The 23,812-nt window shown below is 55.1% G+C and overlaps 1 protein-coding gene across 5 annotated transcripts; it reads right to left on the reverse strand.

Moving 5' to 3' along the window:
* Positions 1–7,930: 7,930 nt before the first annotated feature.
* FLCN (folliculin) lies at positions 7,931–23,555 on the reverse strand. 5 transcript variants are annotated; one of them, XM_037808596.1, is made up of 13 exons: positions 23,367–23,555; positions 21,114–21,212; positions 18,776–19,048; positions 18,375–18,521; positions 17,273–17,494; positions 16,283–16,443; positions 14,722–14,813; positions 13,103–13,293; positions 11,621–11,734; positions 10,892–11,015; positions 9,726–9,857; positions 9,525–9,630; positions 7,931–9,035 (listed from the first exon to the last, which is right to left on the reverse strand). In XM_037808596.1, the coding sequence occupies exons 3-13, from the start codon at positions 19,022–19,024 to the stop codon at positions 8,834–8,836; spliced, it is 1,740 nt and encodes a 579-aa protein (XP_037664524.1). In that variant the 5' UTR covers positions 19,025–19,048; positions 21,114–21,212; positions 23,367–23,555; the 3' UTR covers positions 7,931–8,833. The 5 variants fall into 5 exon arrangements, 4 of the variants coding, with proteins under 4 accessions (XP_037664524.1, XP_037664523.1, XP_037664522.1 ...); XM_037808595.1 differs by lacking the exon at positions 23,367–23,555 and adding an exon at positions 22,891–22,957; XM_037808594.1 differs by lacking the exon at positions 23,367–23,555 and adding an exon at positions 21,351–22,567.
* Positions 23,556–23,812: the final 257 nt, after the last annotated feature.

Genomic DNA, 23,812 nt, shown 5'->3' on the forward strand with positions numbered 1-23,812 from the left:
TGTTTCCATTAATTGTAGCAAAGGCAATATACCAAAGCTAAATGTCTATAAGAGGGGGATGTAATAACTGTTACATCTATTCCTGAGTTGTAACGGTTATTTCTAGATTCTGAGATGCTGAGCTCTCTGTGGTCTCTGAAAGTTTGGGTATCTGTGTGACACCTGAGACTCAGAGCTAGAGCTCAGCAGCTATGAATGTCAGTATTGCCTCTTACAGCAAATGTTAAAGAGGCTGAAAAAGAGTTCAGACTTCAATTAAAGATGTTAGTGAAGAGGATCTGGTTAGGACTAAGGCAAATCAGACAAAAGGGTAAAGGACGATATTGGCTGTGTTTTTTTGGTTGTTGTTTTGTTTTTTTATTCATTTTTATTGAGACATATTCACATACCATGCAGTCATACAAAACAAAGCATATTCAGTTGTTTACAGTACCATTATATAGCTGTGCATTCATCACCAAAATTAATTTTTGACGTTTTCATTACCACACACACACAAACAATAAGAATAAAAACCGAAGTGAAAAAGAACAACCAAAGCAAAAAAGAACACTGGGTGCCTTTATTCCCCACCCCTCCCATTTTTCTACTCATCCATCCATACACTAGACAAAGTGGAGTGTGGTCCTTATGGCTTTCCCAATCACACTGTCACCCCTCATAAGCTACATTTTTATACAATTGTCTTCGAGATTCATGGGTTCTGGGTTGTAGTTTGATAGTTTCAGGTATCCACCACCAGCTACCCCAATTCATTAGAACCTAAAAAGGGTTGTCTAAATTGTGTGTAAGAGTGCCCACCAGAGTGACCTCTCAGCTCCTTTTGGAATCTCTCTGCCACTGAAGCTTATTTCATTTCCTTTCACATCCCCCTTTTGGTCAAGAAGATGTTCTCCATCCCATGATGCCGGGTCCAGATTCCTCCCTGGGTTTGACTGTGTTTTAAAACTTCCAACTTCTGTGTGAGACCAAAGGTAGAGATGTCTATTTGGTAGAAAATATTTATTTTCTGTAACATGCTGTATAATTTAACTTGTATGGTCAGTTTATTCAAACACCATAATTACATGGAACATTGAATAGGGAGTGAGATCTGGTTGGTTTGTACAGGCTAGTGTGAAGCTCCAATAAATCCCAGAGTAATTCAGACAGAGGATAAAGAAGTATTTGAAAAGCCCCCTTGAAGAATTAGGGGAAAATGTGGAAATATTAAACTTCCCCACCTGGAGAATTACTGATATTCTCACAAGCACTGGGGACTACCAACTTAGAAGGCCAAGCCCTCGATCTTGGAGTTTGCCCCTATGAAGCTCATTACTGCAAAGGAGAGGCTAAAGCTGCTTATAACTGTGCCTGAGAGTCTCCCCCTGAGTGCCTCTTTGTTGCTCAGATGTGGCCGCTCTAAGCCAACTCAGCAGATGAACTCACTGCCTCCCCGCTACGTGGGACACGACTCCCAGGGATGAGCCTGGACCCGGCATCATGGGATTGAGAAAATCTTCTTGACCAAAAGGGGGAAGAGAAATGAAATAAAATTCAGTGGCTGAGATATTTCAAATGGAGTCAAGAGGTCATTCTGGAGATTATTCTTATGCATTATATAGATATTCCTTTTTAGTTATTAGTATACTAGAAAAGTTAAAAGGAAATTCCTGAAACTGTTGAATTGAAACCCAGTAGCCTGATTCTTGAAGACGATTGTGTAACTATGTAGCTTAAATGATGTGACTATGTGATTGTGAAAACCTTGTGGCTCCCACTCACTTTATACAGTGTATGGATCGATGAGTAGAAAAATGGGGACAAAAATGAGTAATAGGGGGGTTGGGGGGATGGGTTGTTTTGGGTGTTATTTTTTGCTTTCATTATTTTTTTGGAGTGATAAAAATGTTCAAAAATTGACTGTGATGAATGATACATAACTATATGATGATACTGTGGACAACTGATTTTCACTTTGGATGATTGTATGGCATGTCACTATATCTCAATAAAATTGCGAGAAAAAAATAATAATGTAGCACTGGATTATAAACCAAATTGTAAAATGAATGTACGAGTCCAGTGATACAGTGCTTGAATCGATAAGTGGGAGAGAAGGCCCACATCTCCCTTACAGAGGAATTCCTAATAATATTTGCTGATACTCTCCCCGTCCGCTGAGGGTACTGCCTTCCAAAGAACAGAGCAGAGAAGGGGGAAACGGCGGCATGGAAAGGATGACCGTAACCAAGTGATGCAGGATGACAGCACCAGGGACATTGTGTGGAGATCACGTCATTTCATGGCACTTCCAGGTAGATACCCAAAAAATTCACAGCAGGGACTCGAACAGATATTTGCAGCTGATGTTCAGAGCGGCATTATTCACAATTAGACAAAAGATGGAAGCAACTCAACTGTTGGATGTCCATCAAATGATGAAAAGATAAACAGAATGTGGTATATATATATGTTTTAGTTTGCTAAGCTGCTGAAAGCAGATACCATAAAATGTGTTGGCTTTAACTGCGGGAATTTATCAGCTTACACACTTACAGTTCTGAAGCCGTGAAAATGTCCAAATCAGGGCATCATCAACATGGTAACTCTCCCTGAAGACCAGGTGCCGGCGATCCTGGGCTCCTCTGCCACACGGCCAGGCACACGGCGGCATCTCCTGCTCTCTCCCTTCTCCGGGTTTGGTTGCTGTTGGTTTCTTGCTTCCGTGGCTTTCTCTCTGTCTGAATTCCATTCTCTTTTAAAGAGCTCCAGTAAGAGGATTTAAGACCCACCCGAATGAGGTGGGCCACATGTTAAGTTAAGATCCACTTACCAAAAGATCCTCCTTACAATGGGCCCACACCATAGCAATGGATTAGCTTTAAGAACATACTTTGCTGGGTGAAATACAGCTTTAAACATCCACAACATACAAAGGAATGACGTTCTGATACGTGCAACATGACGAGCCTTGAAGACATCATGTTGACAGAAATAAGCCGGAGACAAAAGGACAGCTGTTGTATGATCTCACTTAGGTAAAAGAACAGAATATGTAAATCCGTAGAGCCAAAAGGTGGACGCAATCCAAATGCGCCCATCAACAGAAGACTGGACGAACGTGGCACATACGCAGGATGGAGTATTAGCCTTAAAAAGGACTGACGGTCTGCTGCTACGTGCCACGGCACGGACGAACCTCCAAGACGCCACGCTGAGGGAAGTACTTCAGACAAAGGGACAGAAGCTGCCTGAGTCCACTTACGTGAAACAGTCACAACATGCAAACTCGCAGAGACAAAGCCGAGCGCAGGTTACCAGGGCCGGAGGAAGGCATGCGGGGGCAGGGTTTTTGGGGTGGCGATGGAATGTTCTAGTATGGTGGGGGTGCAGGCAGCACAACTCTGTGAGTGTGCTCAGTCCCAGTAACGCTGTGCCTGGGAGGGGCTGTAATGGGGAAGTTTATGTTGTCTGTGTGCTTCCACAATCAAAAAGAGAGAAGCTGAAGAGACAAGGAAAGTCGTATGCTAATCATATGCAAAACACGATTCTGGGAAGGAGCTAATCATAGAGGAGAAAAGACTCAAAGGGACATTAGTGGGATATACAAAAAAACTGGAATACAGACTGTAAGCTTTTTATCAATGATTTCCTGAACTTGATAACTGCACTTAAGGTGGTGACAGACGTGAATATCCTGTGTTCAGGGAGCACGATGTACACAATCTATTCTCAAATACTTAGAAAATCATCAATAGCGAGCTAGCTAGATGGATGGACAGGTAAATGGACAGAAAGACAAAATGACACAGCAAATGGGGCAAAATGTTGAAGTTGGTGGATCTGAGTACCTGGGGCAGGGGGCAGTATGTCGGAGTTCTCTGTATGGATTTTGTAATGTTTTTGCAACCATCCTGTACGTTTGAAATTATTTCAAAATAAAAATTTTGTGGGGTGGGGGGTGAGACACATTAGGGGCTGAACACTGTCGGGGGGAGAGATTCTGCAGTTTAAATCCAAGCCTGTCATAAACTCCAGCTTAACCAGGTGGTCAGGTTAGTCCCATCGTAAGCTACATCAGCATCCGTGACCCCTGATGGGACGCACGGAGGACACAGACTCGCACCTGGGTGTTATTGCCAAAATGGTGCCATGACATTCTACTCGTGAGAAAACACCAAACCAACTCAAACGGAGGAACACTCCACAGGAAAACCGGCCAGTTCCCAGAAGACAAGGGAAGTTGGAGGAACGGTCACAGCCAAGAGAGGGACTTGACTAAATGCAGTGTGGGGTGCTGTGGGCCCCTGGGGCAGAAAAGGGTCATAGGGGAACACTGACGGATTGCACGGGAGGCCTGCAGAAATTCCTTGCCACTATCTTGGCAACTTTTCTGTAAATCTAAAATTAGCTCAAAACAGAAAGTTAAGAAAAAGCTTGGCACATGTTTCAAGACAGGTTAAATGCTGTCTCTGATTGAGATTTCCAACTCGGTACAACCTCAACATGATGAATGGAGGAATTTAGGGAAGGGGCCAGTAACTGCCCAATAATCTGAACAAACGCTCCAGATAGGCGGCCCTTGGCCCTCTTTAAGGTCCCTTTCCCTTCAGTAGGGAAGGGACGGTGTTTCAGTTCACTACAGCTGACGAAATGCAATATACCAGAAACGGGTTGGCTTTTACAACAAAGAGCTAACTTACAAGCCACATTCTAAGACCGTGAAAATTACCAAATCAAGGCAACACGAGGTGATGCTTTCTCCCCGAAGACCAGCTGCCAGCAAGGCAAGCTGGGGCTCCGTCCACACGGCCAGGCACGTGGCCGCTTCTGCTGGTCCTTGTCTCCCAGGTTCTGTTGCTTAGCTTCTGGCTTCCATGGCTTCCTCTCTGGGTGTTTGTGTCCTTCTCTCTGGCATTTCTCTGTGCTTCTCTGGGGTTTTCTGTGTCTTCTGTCTTTTATCCTTTTATAAAGGACTCCAGTAAGAGGATTAAGACCCACCTGGGACAGCCTCAACTGAAGTAACCTAATCACAAGGTCCCACCCACAACAGGTCTACACCCACAGGGTTGGATTAAAAGAACATGGTCTTCAAAAGGGGGATGCAAAATGAAATGAAATAAAGTTCCATGGCTGAGAGATTTCAAGTGGAGTTGAGCGGTCACTCTGGAGGACATTCTTATGCACTATATAGATAACAACTCATGTTTTAATGTATTGGAATAGCTAGAAGTAAATACCTGAAACTATCAAACTCCAACCCAGTAGCCTGGACTCCTGAAGACAACTGTATAATAATGTAGATTACAAGGGGTGACAGTGTGATTGTATGGATGGATGAGTAAAAAAATGGGGACAAAAACTAAATGAAAAATAGGGTGGGCTGGAGGGGAATGATTTGGGTGTTCTTTTTTTACTTTTGTTTTTTATTCTTATTCTGATTCTTTCTGATGTAAGGAAAATGTTCAAAAATAGATTGGGGTGATAAATGCGTAACTACATGATGGTACTGTGAACAGTTGACTGTACACCACGGATGACTGTATGGTATGTGAATATATTTCAATAAAACTGAATTTAATTAAAAAAAAAAATAAAAGCAGGGGACTAGAAGACTAGGTTCTGGGAGCCTAGAAGGGCCGCATGTGGTCCTCCTCCCCGTTCATTCTTGGGGAGAGGTAGAGGGTGCTGGAAAAACATCCCCCGTTTGCGAGTGCCTTTAAGAATGAGATTAATGCTTGTTTCTTGCCTGTAATTTCTGAGGGTGGACAGTCCACTGGAGTAGCCCATACCTAGTAGGCTATTTTCAGGGATGAAGAAAATGGGGGCACCCCTCATCCCAGGCCCCTGAACCCTCAGGGATTACCTAACACCCCAGTGGTTCCTGTGGCTTCGGATGCTACAAGGAGAGAGAAGCCAGAGGCATGAGGCCCTCATTAGAGGACACTAACATTAGACAGGACAAGACTGAGCCTGAGGGTATCTCCCTTGCCCCTTCTCCAAGACGGCAGAGTCACAGATTTAGCCCGTTCTAGGAGAGAGGAAGTTAACCAAAGAGTTACCATGTGACCCAGCAACTCTACTAGATTCTCCCAAGAGAACTGAACATGTATGTCCACACAAAACCTTATATACAAATGTTAATAATAACCAAGAAGTGGAAACAACCCAAACGTCCAGCAACTGATGAGTGGGTTAATAAAATATGGTATATCCTATACGATAGAATATTATTCAGCTTTTATAAAAAGGAATGAAGTATTGATTCTTGGTACAACGTGGATGAACCTTGAAAAGAATAAGCTAAGTGCGAGAAACCAGTCACAAAAGACCATCTTTTGCATGACCGCATTTACATGAAATGCCCAAAATAGGGAAATCTATAGAGGAAGAAAGTACATCAGTGGCTGCCTAGCGCTGGAGAGACTGGGAAGATTAGGGGAAAATGTATCTGGGCTTTCTCTTTGGGGTGATGCAAATGTTGTCAAATTGATTGTAGTGACGGTTGCACAACTCTGTGACTACAGTAAGAACCTACTGACATGTACATTTTAAATGGGTTAACTGTATGGCATGTGAATTATCATCTCAATAAAGGTGTTAAAAAACAAAAATAAAGAAGAACGTGGTCTTTTTGGGGAACACAATAGCTTCAACCAGCACAGAGGTAAGTGTCTTGATTGCAACAACGGAAAACTCATGATGACCCTCGGACATAGAGGGGCCTGAGACCTGGAATGTGTTTTCTGTCTCTCCCACTTACTATGAAAATCACACAACCAGGTTGTGTCACGAAGGCGATGGTTCAGTGGGCCCCGGGGTCAGCCGAGCTGCGGCTCAGCCTCCGACGTCTTCTGCCCTCTGGTTAGTGGCTGTGACCCAATCTTCAGGTCCGCACTGCTCCCAGGGGACGGGGGACGGGCGCCCACGGCTACCAAGAAAACCCAGCACATGCCCTGCCGGCCCGTGCCCCTAAGTCTTCTCATGCTCTGGAGATTGAGACCACACATTCTCTGAACAAAGAGAGCTAACCCCTCACTGGGCTCCTACCTACCAAGTGGATTTAGACATTGAAAGGGCAGACAACTGGCAAATACTCCATTTGAACCTAAGAACGGTCTTCTCAGGGAATGCTGTGGACTCAAAAACAGAGAAATGTGAGGGGGTGAGGGGGACACTGAAGTCACTTCTCCCCTTCCTTCACCCTTGACGGGGGTGGGCTGGGGGGTGGGGGTTCCCCTTTCACTCCAAGTAGAGGATCCAAGCACATTCTGCAGCTTTCAGAATCACCACTCTCCCCCAGGAGGATGTGTCCTTCAAGTATCTTTCAGGAATAAACCTTTTTCTCAAGTCAAGCAAAATTTATTTTCAAGAATTATTCTTTAGAATAAATGCAGTACTATCTTCTTCTCACAATCAACTCAAAAGACTAACTCTGGGAAGGCTGTGGTAAAAGCCTAAAAGCAAGGCTCAGTATTACCGGGGAAAACCAGGAGGCCCCCAAAGGCTTCACGGCAAGTCCCCTCCCCTTCTGCCCCCGTGAAGCACCCTCCTCGTCACGGGGACAAGGATACCCCTGGGCGATCGGTCCCTGGATTTACTCAAACGAGACTATCACACGCCCTGCGGAAGCCAGATGCCCCCTTCTGTCACTACAGAGCCCGCCCCCCACAGCTGCTCCCCAGTGCAGCCCCCGGGGTCCCGTGTGGCGGGTGCTGCCCTTCTCCCCGATTCCAGCAACCTGCCTCCCTCTGTCCCGTCAGGGGTTGTGTTCAGCCACCCCATAACCCTGGGGCGGGAACCCCTCCATGGCAAGTAGAACAAAGGCTGCCCGAACCGTTACAGCAGCCGCGGGGCTCACACCCAGAGCACGGGCGCTCACAGGTGTGATTTTAACTGCGGTGATACCTTCTGCAACTGAGCCCAAGCCGAAACCCCATAGTCAGCATTTTACAAAAATACATCTTTATTGTGCTTCAATATTCTGGATTATACAGATACTTAGTCATATAAACTTAAGTATTTGTGTTAAATATAAATTAAACAAACACAAAACACTACAAACAAGTTGGCAAAACTGCTGGAAAATCCTTCCAAGCCGTGAATTCTTATTAAAAATGTACTGTGATGACGCAATTCTCTGAATACCGCTAACTGCAGCCAACTGTAAATGTCTAACAGGCAACAAAGGGCAAAGGGACAGAAGAGTTACGGGGACGGGGGGCTTCTAGCTATGGAGCAGTGAGGTGGGCAGGCCAAGGCATTGTCTTTGTGTAGCGCGCAGGGCCTCGGTGTCAGCGGCAGGTAATTCCACGTGCAACCCAGGGGAGTGTGGCCAGAAGACACGCTCAAGTCCAGTGACTTCCAGAACACGGGGGTCCAGAGAGGAGGCAGACGTCCACTCGCCTCCAAGGCCTGAAGCCCTAGCTCAAAAGCAAATTTACTGCAGAATGTGTGGGGATCAGAGTAAGTCCTCAAGTTACACAACTGTGGCAAAGTGCACACAACACCCCCAGCCCCAAGAACTCTTGCTGATTTTAGAGCGGGACAGCTCACATGCTAACGGCAAGAGGACACGTTACTGCAGCTAAAGACCCAGACTGGGATTGGGCCCAACTTATCTGTCCTTTAAATTTTGAAATTTAACCCCCCGAGTGGCCCAGAATGCACGTTTTCCTTCTGGTCTTCTCTCAGGGGACGCGCACAGACGCAGAGAGCCCCACTGTTCATGGCTTTCTGCTGCCTGCCCAAGTGCAGAGAACGCCCACACGTCGCCACCAGGAAACTGCTCCACCCCTCCCAGTTCAGAAACCAACGCGAGGACCCCCCGAGCCGAGCTCCCGCCCCGGGGTCAGCTGCGGGGCTCGGGGGCTGTGGGGCTCCGCACGGCCGACATGAGGTGTGACTTGTAGGTCTTGCTTAAGCCCGTCATCCAGAACTTGAGCAGCTTGACGTTGTCCTCCTCTGAGGCACCCAGGATGCTCAGAAGCTTCTGGGTGTCCTCTTTCGGCCGACTGTCCACCTTGGTGAACTTAAAAAGAACCTTCACTTTGCTGCGGAAAACCAGAAACAAGGCGCTCAGATGCGGCAACACGACCCAGCGCTGGCCGGGGAGGCTCAGGGCAGCTCGGGGCGCTCGCCCACAGCCACGCTGACCCTGGGTGCCAAGGTTAGCACAGCCAACAGGAAACAAAAAGACAGAGGAGAGTCTGCCTTACATTCATGGAAGGGACTGGCTGCTCCCAAACTTCGCTGCATTATTTGAAATAAAAAATAAGGGATGAAGACAGTGTTAGACTGAATAAAATTTGACAGAAAATTACCAAGAACCAAGGCAGGAGGAAACAAAGCAGCGTAACGGAAAGAAAGGGGACACATGGCACCTAGCTTGCCCGAGTCTAAGTGAACAAAGCCTCTCCCGTGGTGGGCGCCCGGCGGAGCCCGAGGCAGCGGCCATGCCACGCTGTGCCCCCCGAGGGCCAGGTCCCACCCCTCTCGGGGAAGCCGGTGCTGGGAGAGACCCCGAGGCCGAGCTGGCTTACTTCATCCACTCCTCCTTGAGGCAGACCAGGCACTGGTCCACGACGTCCACGGACAGGTTCTGGTTGGACAGGGCGGCTTCGATCTTATTCAGGATGGTGGGGCCAACTGGAAGCGAGGACATGGCCGAGCCAGAGTCAGGCCCAGCCCGGGCGGGCAGGCGGGTCCCAGCTCCGCTCCTGCCCACCGCACGAGGCACCCACCTCGGTCCGCGGCCACCGGGCTCCCGCTGCTCACAACGAACTCGTACTTGTTGAGTGACTGGTCGTCTTCAAAGCCAGCCATGCAGGGGCTGGAGCGCGTGGCCGCGTGGACCTCCACGACGACAGCGAACTCTGGCAACGCGAAGGCACACCTTCCGCAGGGGGCTCCGCGTCCCCACCCCTCGGAGTCCCCTCACTTGGCCACTCCCGATTATTTCAGATCAGTCAGGAAAGCCACTGCCGGCTGCAAAAGTCTCCCCAGACTCACGCTTTGTATCTGCCACAGGCTGGTTCTTGCCCCAGCTCAACTATAATTGGAATTATTACTCAACACTTCACAGATACCACTAATACGGCCCTGTGCAGTCGGGCCCATTAGGGTCCACCCGAGGTGTAGACAGGAAACCGGCTTACAGAGTTTCAGCACCTGGCCCACAGCCCCGATTGAGCCCTGAGCCGACAGCTCAGCCTGTGCCCCTCGCTGCCTCCCAGGGCCTCAGCCCAGCGCGGGGCACACAAGCAGCTGTGGAGACCACCGGGCACCCGCACTGGCCGGGCACATGTGGGCTGACTCCCAGCAGCCCAAGGGCACAGCGACGGCCGCTGAGACAGGCCCTGGGCCAGGCTCTGTGCCCTGTTCTCTGAGGGGCGGTGACCTCAGCGCTGACCACAAGTGGGCGATCGAACCTGGCTGGACTGACTGACTGCAAGGACAGAGGTAAGGCAGGTGGGAGGAAGACAAGCACTGACGGGGACAGGAGAGGAAGGAAGAGACTCCCAGAGAAGGGACGGTGTGACGTCAGGCAGCACATGGCAGGCCCCTGCCTCTCTGGGCCAGTGCTGCCGACTCATCGGGAGTGGCAGGCGACAGTCGCAGGCCCCGGGCATCCCCCAGCCCCTGGACCGTGGCCTGCTGCCCACTGCAAGAGCCACAGCAAGTCACCCTCATCAGCAGTCCTCCAGCTCACCCCCATCTGCTTAGACAGAGGCCCAAGGCCAGCTGGGAGACGGTGGGAAACTGGCCCTAAATCCAAGCCCCTGGCCTCCCAGCCCAGCAGGGAGGCTCCTGGAATTCTCGTCCAAGACTGAATCCCACCTTGCCGTCATGGGCTCTCCTGCAGGCCGGAAAAGGGCAGGCACATGCCACGCAGCCCAGCGGCACACACCTGAAGCCAGCACGTGAGAGGGGATCTGCACGTGGGGGCTGAGGCCCAGGAAGTTGCAGCGGTACGCCTCCTCGTACTGTCCGCTGTAGGGGATGATGCGCACACAGCCCACGGGCAGCATGGTCTGCGGAGGGCACGGAGGCTCAGAACCGACGACAGCCACGCCCCTCCACCCGCCTCCCCCACCCGGAGCCCCACGGCCCCCTCCTCCGAGCAGGCTCCCCTGCCAGCCCACCCCACAGGCACACTCCCACCAGCAGGGCCCCCATCCCCCGGCAAGGCAACCAGTCGCAACATGCTGCACTGCCCTGCACGGTGCAGTGTTAGGGTGGTCGCACCCCCCGGCCGAGCCACGAAGCGGGGGTGCAGATGTGTTCTGGGAACGGATCTAAACGTGACTTGGAGCCAGAGGCCTGCCACGCCTGTGTCCCACCCCCGGCAGTCACTGAGGGCCGTGCCGAGAAACCCGGGACGACCTGGCCAGCGCCTCGGGCAGCTGGGGACCACTCCTGTGGCCTTCGTGGGATTCAGGGACTGGGCGGGGGGGACGGGGGGGCTGGCCACCCGCCTGTCAGGTGGCAGACTCCTGCCACTGGACGTAAAACCAAGACCTAGCCTCCGTTCCGGCAGTGAGCCACCCATGCCTGCCACTCCAGGAGTCGGGATGTCGTAGGCCCCCTAAGCGAATACTGTGCTGCCACCACACACGAGAGAAAGGGGTGCTGTTACCCGGAGAACCTGGAAGGCCGACTGCACGAGGTCGACGTCCCGACTCCTCCAGATGACCTGGTTGCCCATGAGGACGTGCCAGGCCAGCGTGCGGAAAGACGGGGTGCCCAGCACCTGCAGACACAGTTAGGGCTCCCTGTGCGGGGAACAGGAACACGTGCTCCTTTCCCCCCCGCCAAGGTCCCTTTCCTCCCATGTCCTTCCTGAAACCATCGCAGAGCGCACAGAAGTCAGGGCTAGGGGTCACTTTTGGCCTGGAGCCAGGCTGAGGGGCCGAGCTCAGGGCTGGTGGGGAGGGCCCAGGACTTGCACTTAAAAGCCCGATTCTGAAGAACCTGCACTTTGAGACATTTCCCAATTTTACTTTTAAAAATCAGCAGCCTCAGCAGACATGCGAGCTTTCTGCAAACACGTGGTTTGTGGACCCGAGGGTGATGCACCTGCCGGTACAAGCCTGCTCCTGTGCAACCACCCAGCAAGGCCCCCAGGGCCCTCACAGCTGCACCCAGTGCACCCGAGAGCCCAGCCCCCCACCAGTGCCCTTTAGGCTGCTGTTCACAGGTGCAGAAGCCACCCAAGAGCTGCGACTGCTTTCAGTCTTTAGTCTTCATTAATCTAGAACAGCACCCCTGGACCTGGCTTTTATTAACTTCCATGAAGCTGACGTTTTTCAAGAGTCCAGCCTGTTATCAACCGCCTTATAAACAAACCAAGATGCAGGTGTGAAAAAAAAAAACCCAAAACAACATGAACCCAAGCACCACTAGCCTGCTCCCACCTGCAGGTGAACCCAAGCTTCCTTCCAACCTTAGCAACAGGAGGATTTCGGCCAAATACAGGCCTTACACCACCTCCATGAGCCTTCTTTCTTACTGCATTTTCCTAAACAGAAGGAACGATTTCCTGATAAAACTCATGCTTGCTGTAAAAATAAGTAAACAAAATACCCCCACCCACTCCCACCCCAACCCGAACTGAAAGTCAGTACTGCTTCATCTATGCACGAGGCTTTGGTTTTGCTTTGCACTGGGCATGCACCTATAGAGATTACGCATCAGCACTGCTGTGACAACTGTCCTGTCACCTGAGGGCGTACGAGGTCCCCCACCGTACACACGCAGGGTCACTGCTGTGGACAGTCAGGGCTTTCCAGGCTTTTTAAGAACAGAATTGCTTTCAATCTTCCACATGTCTAGGATACGTGCAAATCAGTAACAGAGCTGGCCAATACCCTTAGAAGGTTCTAGAATGGGAAGATCAGCAAGGACATGAGAAGGCAACCATCAGGTCCTCTTTCCAGGAAAGAGATGCCCACCATCATGTGGTTCCCACACCACAGAGGTGCCCCGTCCTCATGGGCTGCCCGCCCGGAAGGCTCTCGGCCACTCCTACCCACCCACTCCCTGTGCCCAAGGGACAGGGGAGGGGCAGGCAGAGCTGGAAGGACAGAAGCGGGTCTTCTGCCTGAGTCTGGCCACCCACCTGTCTCATGTGCCGGAGGGACTTGAAGACCGACAGCTTTCGGGGCTGCCAGTCCCCACAGTCTGAGAGCAGGGACGAGTCTGGGGGGCACTGGCTCAGCTCCCGCCCTCCACTGCCTTCCGGCACCACGGTGCCTTTCTCCTCCTCCTCGGCCTCCGAGTTGTCCCAGCTTTCAGATTCCTCCTCTAAGTCTGCAAGGCAAATGGCAAGGAGCTAAAGAATGCACGACTCCATGGCACCCTTCACTCCCCAACGCTGCGGTCTCGCGTGGTAACCGCTGCAAGCCAAGGCGTCCTGTAGCCAGACGGGCAGTCAGCCACTGCCCTCTGGTCTGGGGGAGCTGGCAAACACCACTGGCTGCCCCAGGAGCCCTGGCATGGGGAGGGCATCAGCCCATTTACGAGCCGGGGCCTCAGGTTGCCTCTGAGAGGCCTTATCAGAAACCCTGCAAACTGGCCACCCTGGGCAGGAGGACGGCTCCTAGTTCTGGAACCCAGATGCTGCTGGGCCTTCCTCCAGGGGCCTCACGTGCTTAACTTCGTCTAACCCTTCCACCAGTCCTGAGGCCAGGACACTACCCCCGGTTCACAGACGGACAAACTGTGAACCCAGGTCCATCTGACTGCAAGGTGCCTGCTCCAAAGCCCTAGCTCAGCTCCTTCATGACCAAAATACAGTCTGAGACATAATTAGACACTCTGGCATTCCTTTCCTCATTTCCAGCAAGCTCTCCTTTCCTAAAAGCTCTACTATATTTAACTTTCTCTTTGCAAATAAATCTCAACCAGAGACTACCCTTACTATTTTCCCTGGCCTAGAGATTTGCTACCAGCCAACGACAAAAGGTTCTAGGGCCGACCAGTTCGTGAAGACGTGACAACAGACTGCAAGGCTTTGTGTCCTCTGAGCATGTTCACGGTTGGAACTCTTTCCCGTTTGTCCCCACTCAGGAAAGCCTGAACGCAAACATGTGCAAGTCACTTGCCTCAAGGATAACTGCAAAGCAGCTCCAACTGATGGAAAAGGTAAGTCATTTGCAAACTGTAGCACGGAATGCGTTTCTAGGAACAAATTACACACACTGTGTGCCTCAGCTCTGGTTTATTCAACCCCACGGCTGAGATGCAAGGACCTGGTCAGCAAAGCTCACATCCTCCCTGATGGAAAGCAGAGCCCAGGCCAGACTAGGATCCCCCAGGAAGCTACTGGAACACACCCAGCCCTCAGCAATAGCAGGAACAGTGAGGTATGAAACCTGGGTGCAACTACAGCATGACGTTTTATTTCCAAAACAGCAAAGAATAAGGGACCGTACACGAAGGCCAAGCTCTTGGCGCTGCACACAGGACAGGAAGGAAAACCTCAGCCGCTCAACTTCCTCCTCCAACCCTCGACAGCAGATCCTTTCAAGAGGATGTCAAGGAAAGTGAGACAGGAGGTCCCGCTAAACCCTTGAGCTTTCACAAATGCTTGCCCTGGGGTTATCCAAAGCCACATTCCCTTCCCCGGCTCTTCCAGCTAAGACGGATCAGAGCTGAGGGGCTGTGTGCGTCGGACAGGGATGGACCTCGACGACCCCCGTGGGTGAAAGGCCACGGCACAAGTCCCTCGACCCTCACCGGCCAGTTTCTCCATCTGGACCAGGGTGTCCTCGGTGGGCGCGCCCTCCAGGAGCTTCTCGGTCAGCCGGGTGCCGCACGCCTTCAGAAGCCTGCGGACACAGTGCCCTGTGAGCTCTCTCGCCAGGAGAGGGCACTCACCAAGCCTCCTGGTCTAAATACCAGTTTGTAGACAATACAGGGATATAGGGACATGTAGAAAAACATCACAAGGACATGCTCAGCCGAGTCCGGAAGGCAGGAGATTCTAAAGGCACGCGACCCAAGCCCCTGAGCACGGGAGCGGGGAAAAGGGAGCAGAAGAGCTGCTGGACCACCAGAGACTCAAGGGATGCCCAAGGAAGGCAAAGGAAGGCAACACAGAGAGGACGCTCTGGTCCCGACTCAAAAAGAAACTTCAAAGTCACTTTACAGGCAAAAGGGGAAGTGAACACGGGTTGGGTACTGGGTGATACCAAGGGCTGGTGCCAATTCTGTCAGGCAGGATGAGGGTGTCACAGCTACATTTATGGCTGAGGTGAGAGAACAAAGATTTGCTTTTAAAAATACCCCAGGAGAAAGAAAGAAGCGGGGGGAGGAAGGGTGAAGCAGCAGCTCCCGGCAACTGCGAAGCTGGAAGACGGAGACGGCAGGGCCACTGCCCCGTCTGTGCTACTCTGGGTGAGCCTGGAAACTTCCCTAGCGGAACTCAGATGGAGGGGCTGTAGGTCGTGGGGCGTGTGTGGGTGTGTGTGCGCACGCACGCTGGCAGTGGGGGGAGAGACAACGTCTTTCTGTCCAGCGTGCAGCCCAGGAAGCCTCAGCAGCACAAGGACCCGATTTTCTGAGGTCCTGGACTTCAAGCAGACGCCGCGAACAGTGAGAACCTGGGGAGCCTCCGGGAGGGGTGAGCAGGTCATGCCCCAGGAGGAGCTAAGCGGCATATGTCAGAAGAAGGAGCTGCGGTGACCCCCCAACGGCGAGGGCCACCTCTAAGGAAAGAAGTGCGGTGGGAGCGAGCGGGCTACCCTGTGGGTTGGGCCATGCCCTCTCTTGGATCACAGCTCTGGGGGCAGCCAGCGCCCACGTCCGCCTGGGGAGGGACCTCCGCCCGGAGCAGCCGAGGCTGCCAGCTGTGCAGGGAGCTGCCTCTGGAGCCAACACTCCACCTCAACCTGCAGGTGGCTGCACCCCCAGCTGACCAAAACCTCCTGAGACCCCAGACCACCCGGCTGAAGGGCCTGAGATAAACAATCGATGTTTGCTGCTATTATTTTTTAAAGAGGGAGAAGGGAATCATTGGGCTTGTTACGGAAACATTTTTAAAAATTCCAATGGTAAGCGAGTTCTGCCTAAACAAGCCTCCCGTGTCCTAGGGAGGAAGCTCCAAGGAAGAATGGCTGCTGGCCTCAGCTCAGGGCTGCCCGGATGATGCAAACCCCGAGCCCAGCGCAGGAGCCACGAACAGACTCGGCAGGGACTGCTTTACTCATTTAACACGATACACCCATGGCATAACCCAACCAACCCACCATGACTGCTCTTATCCTTCCTGTTACCAAAAGGCTGGGCCTCCCCTTACCACGCAAAGGAGGTGTGAAGACAGGCCCACAGGTTGTTGTCGCTCGTCAGGGATGTCAGTGAGCGGGCCGCGTTGCCGTTCCGCTGGTGCAGGAACGGCGTGAAGGCTGTGTTCATCCTCTGGGCACGCTGCGGGCACCCGAACTGCTCAGCCTCAAACACCTGGAAGGGGCAGGGCAGCAGCCTTGTCCCCGAGACCCAGGTAGCTGGGCAGCCAGGCTCCCAGCGCACCTGAGCCAGTGGCAGGAATCCTACTGATGGCGGCCGCCCACTCTGCCCTCCTGCCGCAGGGGCAGAAATGGCCACCAGACCGACGACTGCAAACCACACTCAAGGGACAGGAGCTCGTTTAGGCTGTCTCCTGTCCCCTCCCTTCTACGTGACCCACCAGGCACCTCATAGCTACTTGGACTCCAAGGATTTCCAGTCCCCCCACTGCCAGGCTCACGGGCTCGCACCACCTGGACCCTTGTGGGGGAGGTGGGCACAAGCCTCAGGCCTCGAGTCTCTCCAGCGGGACACAGGAGTGGTGCCCAGTGTGTCCACCTGGGGACCACCGTAACCCCTGCTCCCCGCAGTGGACACCCTGTGTACACGAGCAGCACGCGCGGGGGTGGGGCTGTTTGTTACCAGGACACCACCTGCCCCTGACAGCTGTGGTACCACAGCTGGGGGCCAAGAGTGTGCAGTGGGTGTGCGACACAGTCAGTGGACAGTCTTTGGAGGTGAAGATCCGAGTGAGCAGACACAGAGCAGCCGGAGGGAGCCTGGGGTCTGCCTGCCCCTCTGCAGTAAAGCCCAAGGGGCCCAGGGCCAGGACAGCAATGGCAGCAGAGAGTGGCTGACGCATGCCTGACCCAAGCGCAGGGCGCAGGGCCCGAGGTGAGGACACCGCTGAGCCCCTCACCCCACATCGAGCGCAGATGCAGCTCCGCTCATGCGCACGCTCACGTGCACCCCACCCCTCGGGCTCCCACTCAGCCACCAGCACCTTGAGAGCCTTGCCCTGCAGCTCATCGATGATGCCGCGGACCTTTCCCAGCAGGAAGGGCCAGGAGTTGATGAGGTAGATGCGGTCCATCGTGATGGCGATGATGCTGTACCAGCGCTGGAAGCCCCGGGCCAGGCTGTCCTTGATGAAGAAGGTGTGGCTGAACACAAAGCCGTGCTGCTCGTCCCCAAAGAAGATGGGGCCTTCGCGGCCAGGGCAGACCTGAGGAGAACAACCGAGCCTTGGGGAAGCAGCCTCTCCTCGCGCCAGTGGCCCAAGTCCGACCTCTCTCCTGCGCTGAGAAGCCCGCGCTGGCTCTAAGGGAGAGTGGGGGAGGGAAACTGCGTTCATCTGCCCCTCCAACCCAACTTCATGAAGATCAGGCATCTACCGGGGAACACAAAGCCCGGTAAAGTGCATGGTGACTCCTTCCTACCTGAGCCATAAATGACTCCTACACAAGAATCACATCCACTCCAGACCCACACTCGTCAGCCTCACTCATCTCAACCATAACGAAGCAGCAAGACAGTCAAAATAGCTACTACAGAATCTGCATGACAGACCTCACATTCTTTAGGAGAGGGTATGCCCTGGTGACACATTTAGTCTACACACAATCCCACAGACGCAGCCACCTGCCTTCCGGAAGATCAGCAGGGGAAACCACACAGCTGAAAGCAGATGCAGCCAAGTCCAGGATAACAAACGGCAAGGAAGCTGGCTCTGTCCGACTAAGACAATGCTGGCAACGGGACATTCCAGCAACTTAATCAAGAATTATCTGTACAGAGACAAGCACGCTCCACAAACACTGAGACGTGCACTCGACCACAGCAGACATACAGTAAGGAGCAGATCAACGACACTCATGGTGGGAAGCTCACGTCTGATGCATGCCACACACACCCTGGAACGTTTCATTCCACGATGGACAAATAATCAAAGACTGATGCTTACAGCAAGAAACCAGCAATTACCCAGAAAACGAGTGAGTCTAAGGCAATTTATCCCCTCGGGTTCTGGAGAAATGGAGATGACTTGCCAGGGTAACCACACGCTGACTGCACCCAGGACCCGGGCTTGAAGGCCACGTGCTCACCTCACAGCTCAGGCTGCGCACGCAAGCCTGGCGGACGATGCTGAAGAGCTGGGGGTGGTTTGGGTGCTGGTGGCTGACGTACTTGATGGAGGTCTCCTTGTCGTGGCTGATGTACCCTGGGTGCCCTGCGGCCAGCGACCGACAGCCCTGCCCACAGGTGGGAAGAGAGAGCTGGTGAGCAGCTGGCAGCCCACACCCCTCCCGCAGACCGGCACCCAGAAGGCGCGAGCTGACTCCCTACAGACTCAGGAGGCTGCCCTGGCACCACAGGGTCTGTCACATGCTCCTTGGCATCTCCCGCTGCCGCGGCATCAACTACACATCCCCTCCCAGGATGGCGAAAGGAGCAGCACAGGCGACACTCCCATGAGAGTGGGTGCCCCCCAGCCCAAGACACTCGCCTCGCACATGTCCGACTTCTTGGGCCCCGGACTGCTGGACTCAGCGCTGGCCCCCTCAGCAGGGCTCGGCGCGCGGGCCCGGCTGCTCATCTGGATGCCGCCCTCCTCCTCCTCGGCCGGTCCGCCCTGGCCAGGGCTGGCCCCGCCCGCAGCCCCCTGGGGAAGTGGGGCGTGCAGGACCTCCGTGCAGAAGAGGGTGCGGGGCCCGTGCAGCTCACAGAAGTGGCAGAGTGCGACGATGGCGTTCATGGTGCCCGGGCAAATGGCGAGGGCCTGTGGGAGGGTGAGCACCGTCAGGGGGAGGGCCTGGGGGGCCAGCGTGCTCACCCACAGGCACCTCCCCACTCCCGGCCTCCAGGGCTCCAACGGGCAGAGCAGAAGACTCAAAACTCCAGCGTCAAGGAGCCTCCAGTCTGGCCCACCTACAGGCAGGTACTCGCCGAAGAGCAGCTCTGTGCCAGGACTGGGGGGAGCAGAGACACGAGGGAAGACAGACAGACCCGGCCCACACGGAGTCACAGCAGAGGGGGGGGAGGCGGTCCCTAAGCTCGCACACCAGCCCTTCAGTCAAAGCCGCGAGCAGAGCATGAGGCAGGTGACAGAGAAGAGAACACACAACTCAATGCTAAGACGGTGAAGGAGCCACGGCGAGTCCCTGGGAGCGCCCCGAGTGAGACAGCCCAGGTCCCAGGAGGGCTCTGCTATTCACCAAGTCTCCACTGACGGCCTACACGGGTTGGGGACGTCTTGGGTGACAAGATGCCACCCTCACGCAGCCGCCCTTCTAGGAGGGGCACACACGAAACACTGCTCTGTGCCCTGTGGGGTGGTGCCCACACACAAAGCAAGCTGGGCACAGCGAGCACTGCCGGCAGAGGCAGCAGGTGGCCCTGGAGAGCACCGCGGGGAAGGACTCCCTCGAAGGGGCCCTGGGCAGGGCTGGGGCCGGAGGGCGGCCGGGGCGGGAGGGCGGGCTGCAGGCGGAGGAGAGCGCGCAGGCCAGGCTGGCGGTGAGTGTTTCCGGGGGGAATGAGTGCGTCTGGAGGAGAGGAGAGGGAGATGAGAGCAGGAGGCTCCAAGGCACAGCTCTCTCATGGCTCCTTCCGGGCCACAGAAAAGACCCTGGATGTTTTTGGAGACTGGGGAACCTCTGGGAGGCTCTGAATAGAGACATGGGAAGACTGGCATCATATTTTGGAAGCAGCATTCTGGTTGCTGTGCAGAAAGCAGACTACAAGGGGCCCGGGTGGAGCAGGGAAACCGCCAAGGGGTCCACAGCACTCCAAGTAAGCCAGGCTGGTGGCCCGGGCCCAGGCGAGGGCTGGCAGGTGGGGACGACGGCCAGGGCATGGCTGCAGAAGCGGGGGGAGACGCATGGAGTCTGAAGAAAGGCGCTGGGGACGCAGAACCAGGGAAGACGAGGACAGCCATTCTGAGCTGAGGAGGACTGAAGGAGGTGCAGACTCGGGGGACCAGGCCAAGGGTTAAATGAGAGATGCCTGTTAAGCACCTGAGTGGGGGGCAGTAGGGCGTGAGGCCAAGAACAGAGAGGAGCCCAGGGGCCCCCAACACTTGGAGAAGAAGGCGAAAAGCCGGCTGGGATGACGGAGGAGGCTGGGATGACGGAGGAGCGGGCAGCAAGGTGAAGGGGAACAGGGCCACGGCAGAGGGCAGAGCATTGCGAGGAGGAGGGAGCTGGCACCTGAGACACAACGGAGTCACCGGGGACCCTGACCAGACACTGCTGGAGAGTGCGACGGAGCCTCAGGGGATGGGGTCAGAGGAAACAGCTCAGCCGTGTGAAGGGGCGAAGTCCTGACATGCGTGACCCCAGGGGAGGAACCCTAAGGACGTCACACTGCATGAAATAAGCCAGACACAAGAGGACAGGTAATGTATGATCTCGTTTATACACAATACCTGGAATAAGCAAATTCACAGAGACCGAAAGGAGACCACACGTTACCCGAGGCCGGGGGTGTGGGAAGCGGGGTCAGTGCTTAACGGGTGAGAAGGTCTGGGTAACGGATGGAGGTGATGGTGGCACGTCATTACGAACGTGACTAACACCACTGAACCGCACGCTTGGAAGTGTTTAAAACGAGAAACGCTGAGTGGTACGTATGTTACTACAATAAAAAGTTAAGCAGGAACTCCGCTGCGGAAGTGCAGATGAGGCGGCCAGCGGAAGGACGAGAACCAGGAGGAAGGGGTAATGGGCAGAGTGAATGGGAAAAGGAGGCACCTCTCCCCCCGAGGGAAGAGTAAAACTTCCAGCAAGATGTCCCCGTGAGGGCGGCCACGGCGGTTCTCACCCCACTGCGGTGCCGACACCAACCTGTGTCTTCAGCACTGACGGCCACCGTCCCGCCGGCTCCCCGGAGGACAAGGCCAGGGCCAGATGAGTCGGCAGGGCCACGGCAGCCACACGTCGTTTCTAGGCAAGGGGGAAAAGCTCAAATGAGAACTTCAGAAAGGAAGACACGGGATTCCTTCTGGGGCGTGGCTGATGGAGGCTGACGCTGCTTTCCCCGAGTCTTACACCTCTAATGCACTGAGAAAGGATCTCTGTCACCTTTCTTAAAAACATGGGAGTCCCCATCCTTCGTGCTTTCTGTTAGGAGGTGGCAGCATCATGTCAATCTAATCCTGCGATCGTGGGCCTGGAGTTTCCCTCTTCTCTCCCCAAATGCTGAATGAACGTCAGTCAACAGGAAAGGGCCACAGGGGATGCAGCTGAGCTAATCCCCAGCATCCGAGATGAACACGAGCTCTTCTTACAAATTTTTTTGACAGAAAGTGTGAGTCTGACTTCTCGGGCCAGGCAGGGGGCGGCCTGGCAGCCCCTGGAAAGCACAGCGGTGCAGCAGACTAAACTGGGACTCAGGGGTCAGGTGACACCCAGCACCACCCTCAAGCCCAGGAGAGAGGCCCGTCCACTCTGGGTGACCAGCACAGGGGAACCAGCACCCTGGGGGCCAGGCCGTCGGCTCCCGATTCCTCTTCCATTCCTGGCTCCACCTGAAGGAAGCCAAGTGGCTCCTGAGCGGGCCTAAAGACTCCCCTTCAGGTGCACTTTCCGGAACCCACGGAGACGGCAGTGGTCTCCCCGCCCCTCGGTCTCTCCTTCCAAGGGGCAGATCCACCAAGCAAGGGACCAGTGACACCTGCGTTAACCCTTCCCTGCCCGGGTCCACCCCAACCCACTCCTCGGGGCTTCCCCGTAGACCACGGAGATTTAAAGAGGACACTGAACACAGGCACTCGACAAATAAATACGTTCTCAGGCGGTGCAGGGTATCAGGACTCCCTGCGGCTTTTGTAACCTCCCACGGGGGTCCTGATAAGTCAGAGGTTGGGAATCCAGCAAGAATAAGGTGAGAACGTTCCACGGGGAATGAATTCCAGCTCACACCGCTCACCGCGGCTCTGCATCTCCACTGATTCACCCCATTTGTTTACGGGGTTCCTGGCGTCAGATGGTGTCCCGTGCCCGGGAGCCGGTATCCCCTAGCAAGCCCCTCTGCCCCCCGGCTGCCAGCGAGCACGCGGGACCTCGCCCACGAGCCAAGCCCAGGACCGAAGGTCCCTCCAGGGGGTCGGGGAGCCTCTGACCCACCCACCCGACGGGGAGGACGGGTGCTCGTCCACCCGCTCGGGAGGGGCCCTCTCCAGGCCGCGTCACAGCGCCAGCCGAGGCCAGAGGGACGGCCACACCGGGGCCCCGCGTCAGGGCCCGTTTCCCATCCCCGCCGCGTCCCGGGCTCCGCCTTCCTGCTCCGGCCCCTGGAGACCCCAATCGCAGACCCACGCAAAGCCCAGTGACGCCCCTCAGCGCATCCCCGAAACGCCCGGGCCCCCCTTTCCACGGCCGGCCTCTTCGCTCTCCACCGGGGCTCGCTCCCAGCGCCGGCCCCGGCCCCCGGCGGCCCCTCGACCCCACTCCTCTCCCCGCAGCCCAGCGGCCGGGACCAGGGAACGGCCGGACACGGGAGCTCGCGGCCGGGAGCCGGGGCTCCAGGAGGGCGAGGCGGGCGGCCTCCCGCGCGCCCCCAGACGCCCCTCTCCGCCTCCCTGGCGCCCCCGCGCCCACCCCAGGCCGGGCCCGCGCTCACCCCGGCCGGCAGCGGCTGCGGCTCCGACCCTCCCCGGCCGCACACCTCGAGCCGCCCCGCGCGACCCCCGCGGCGCCTGACCGGCCGGCCGTACCACCCGTCGAGCCCTCGGGGGGGCACAGGAGGAAGCCCGAGCGCGCCCCGCTACCTCGAGGCGAGCCCGGCCGCGCCAGGTACCGCACACCCTTCAGAGAGCGCCTGGGCTCTGGCCCCCGAACCCCCGCGGGGAAGCCCGCCGCAGCTGCCCGACCCTTCCCCGCCCGCCATCCGACTCCCCCTCCGAGAGGCAGAGAATGGTTTGAACCTCGCCGCCGGGGCCGCCGGCTGCTGGGGGAAACCAGTACAAGAGGGGTGGGGGGAGGCGTAAGTGTAGAAGCAATTTTTTAAGAGATCTGAGGTAAAATTATAACCAGATTCGCACAGAAGAGAAAGAGAAGCAGGAGAAAGTATCAACATGATAACGTCACTGTCCTTACCTTTGTCCTCACTGCTGGCTTAGTCCACCGCCTGGGAAGCCATCTTGTCCCCCCCCATTGGTAGGGTGGGACGCGCCGTCACGTGAGGCGTCGGAGGCTGCGGAGCGGGGCGGGAGTGCGCATGTGCGTGCTGCACAGACGCCGCCCTGTTCGGGCCTGCTGAGGAGTGGCGAGCGGCCATGCTCTACGCGCACGCGCACGCGTCCCTCTCGCAGTCACCTGAGAACATCCGAATTTTCAAAAAACAAGTCAATTATTTAAAAATAAAAATAAAAATCTAGGCGCTTGTTCTTCACTTTGGCTGCGTAATACTCAACTTTAAAGCCGGTAGTGCATGACGTAGCGCGGGTCCTCCCGGTGGTCCCGAGAGCCGTGCCGGACCCCGGGCTCCAGGCCGCTGACGGCTGTGGGGCCCGGCGGGTGCGGGGTTAGCGGCCTCCGAAACC

Source organism: Choloepus didactylus, chromosome 18 (assembly GCF_015220235.1).
Source record: "Choloepus didactylus isolate mChoDid1 chromosome 18, mChoDid1.pri, whole genome shotgun sequence".
Lineage (NCBI taxonomy): Eukaryota > Metazoa > Chordata > Mammalia > Pilosa > Megalonychidae > Choloepus > Choloepus didactylus.

Coding starts and splice junctions, on each gene's coding strand:
- FLCN (XM_037808594.1), bottom strand. CDS start 21,377: ATGGGGACTCCCATGTTTTTAAGAAAG. Junction 16,444..17,272: donor TGCAGGGCAAGGCTCTCAAG/GTGCTGGTGGCT, acceptor TGCCCCTTCCAG/GTGTTTGAGGCTGAGCAGTT. Junction 9,858..10,891: donor CTCTCACGTGCTGGCTTCAG/GTGTGTGCCGCT, acceptor TCGCGTTGCCAG/AGTTCGCTGTCGTCGTGGAG.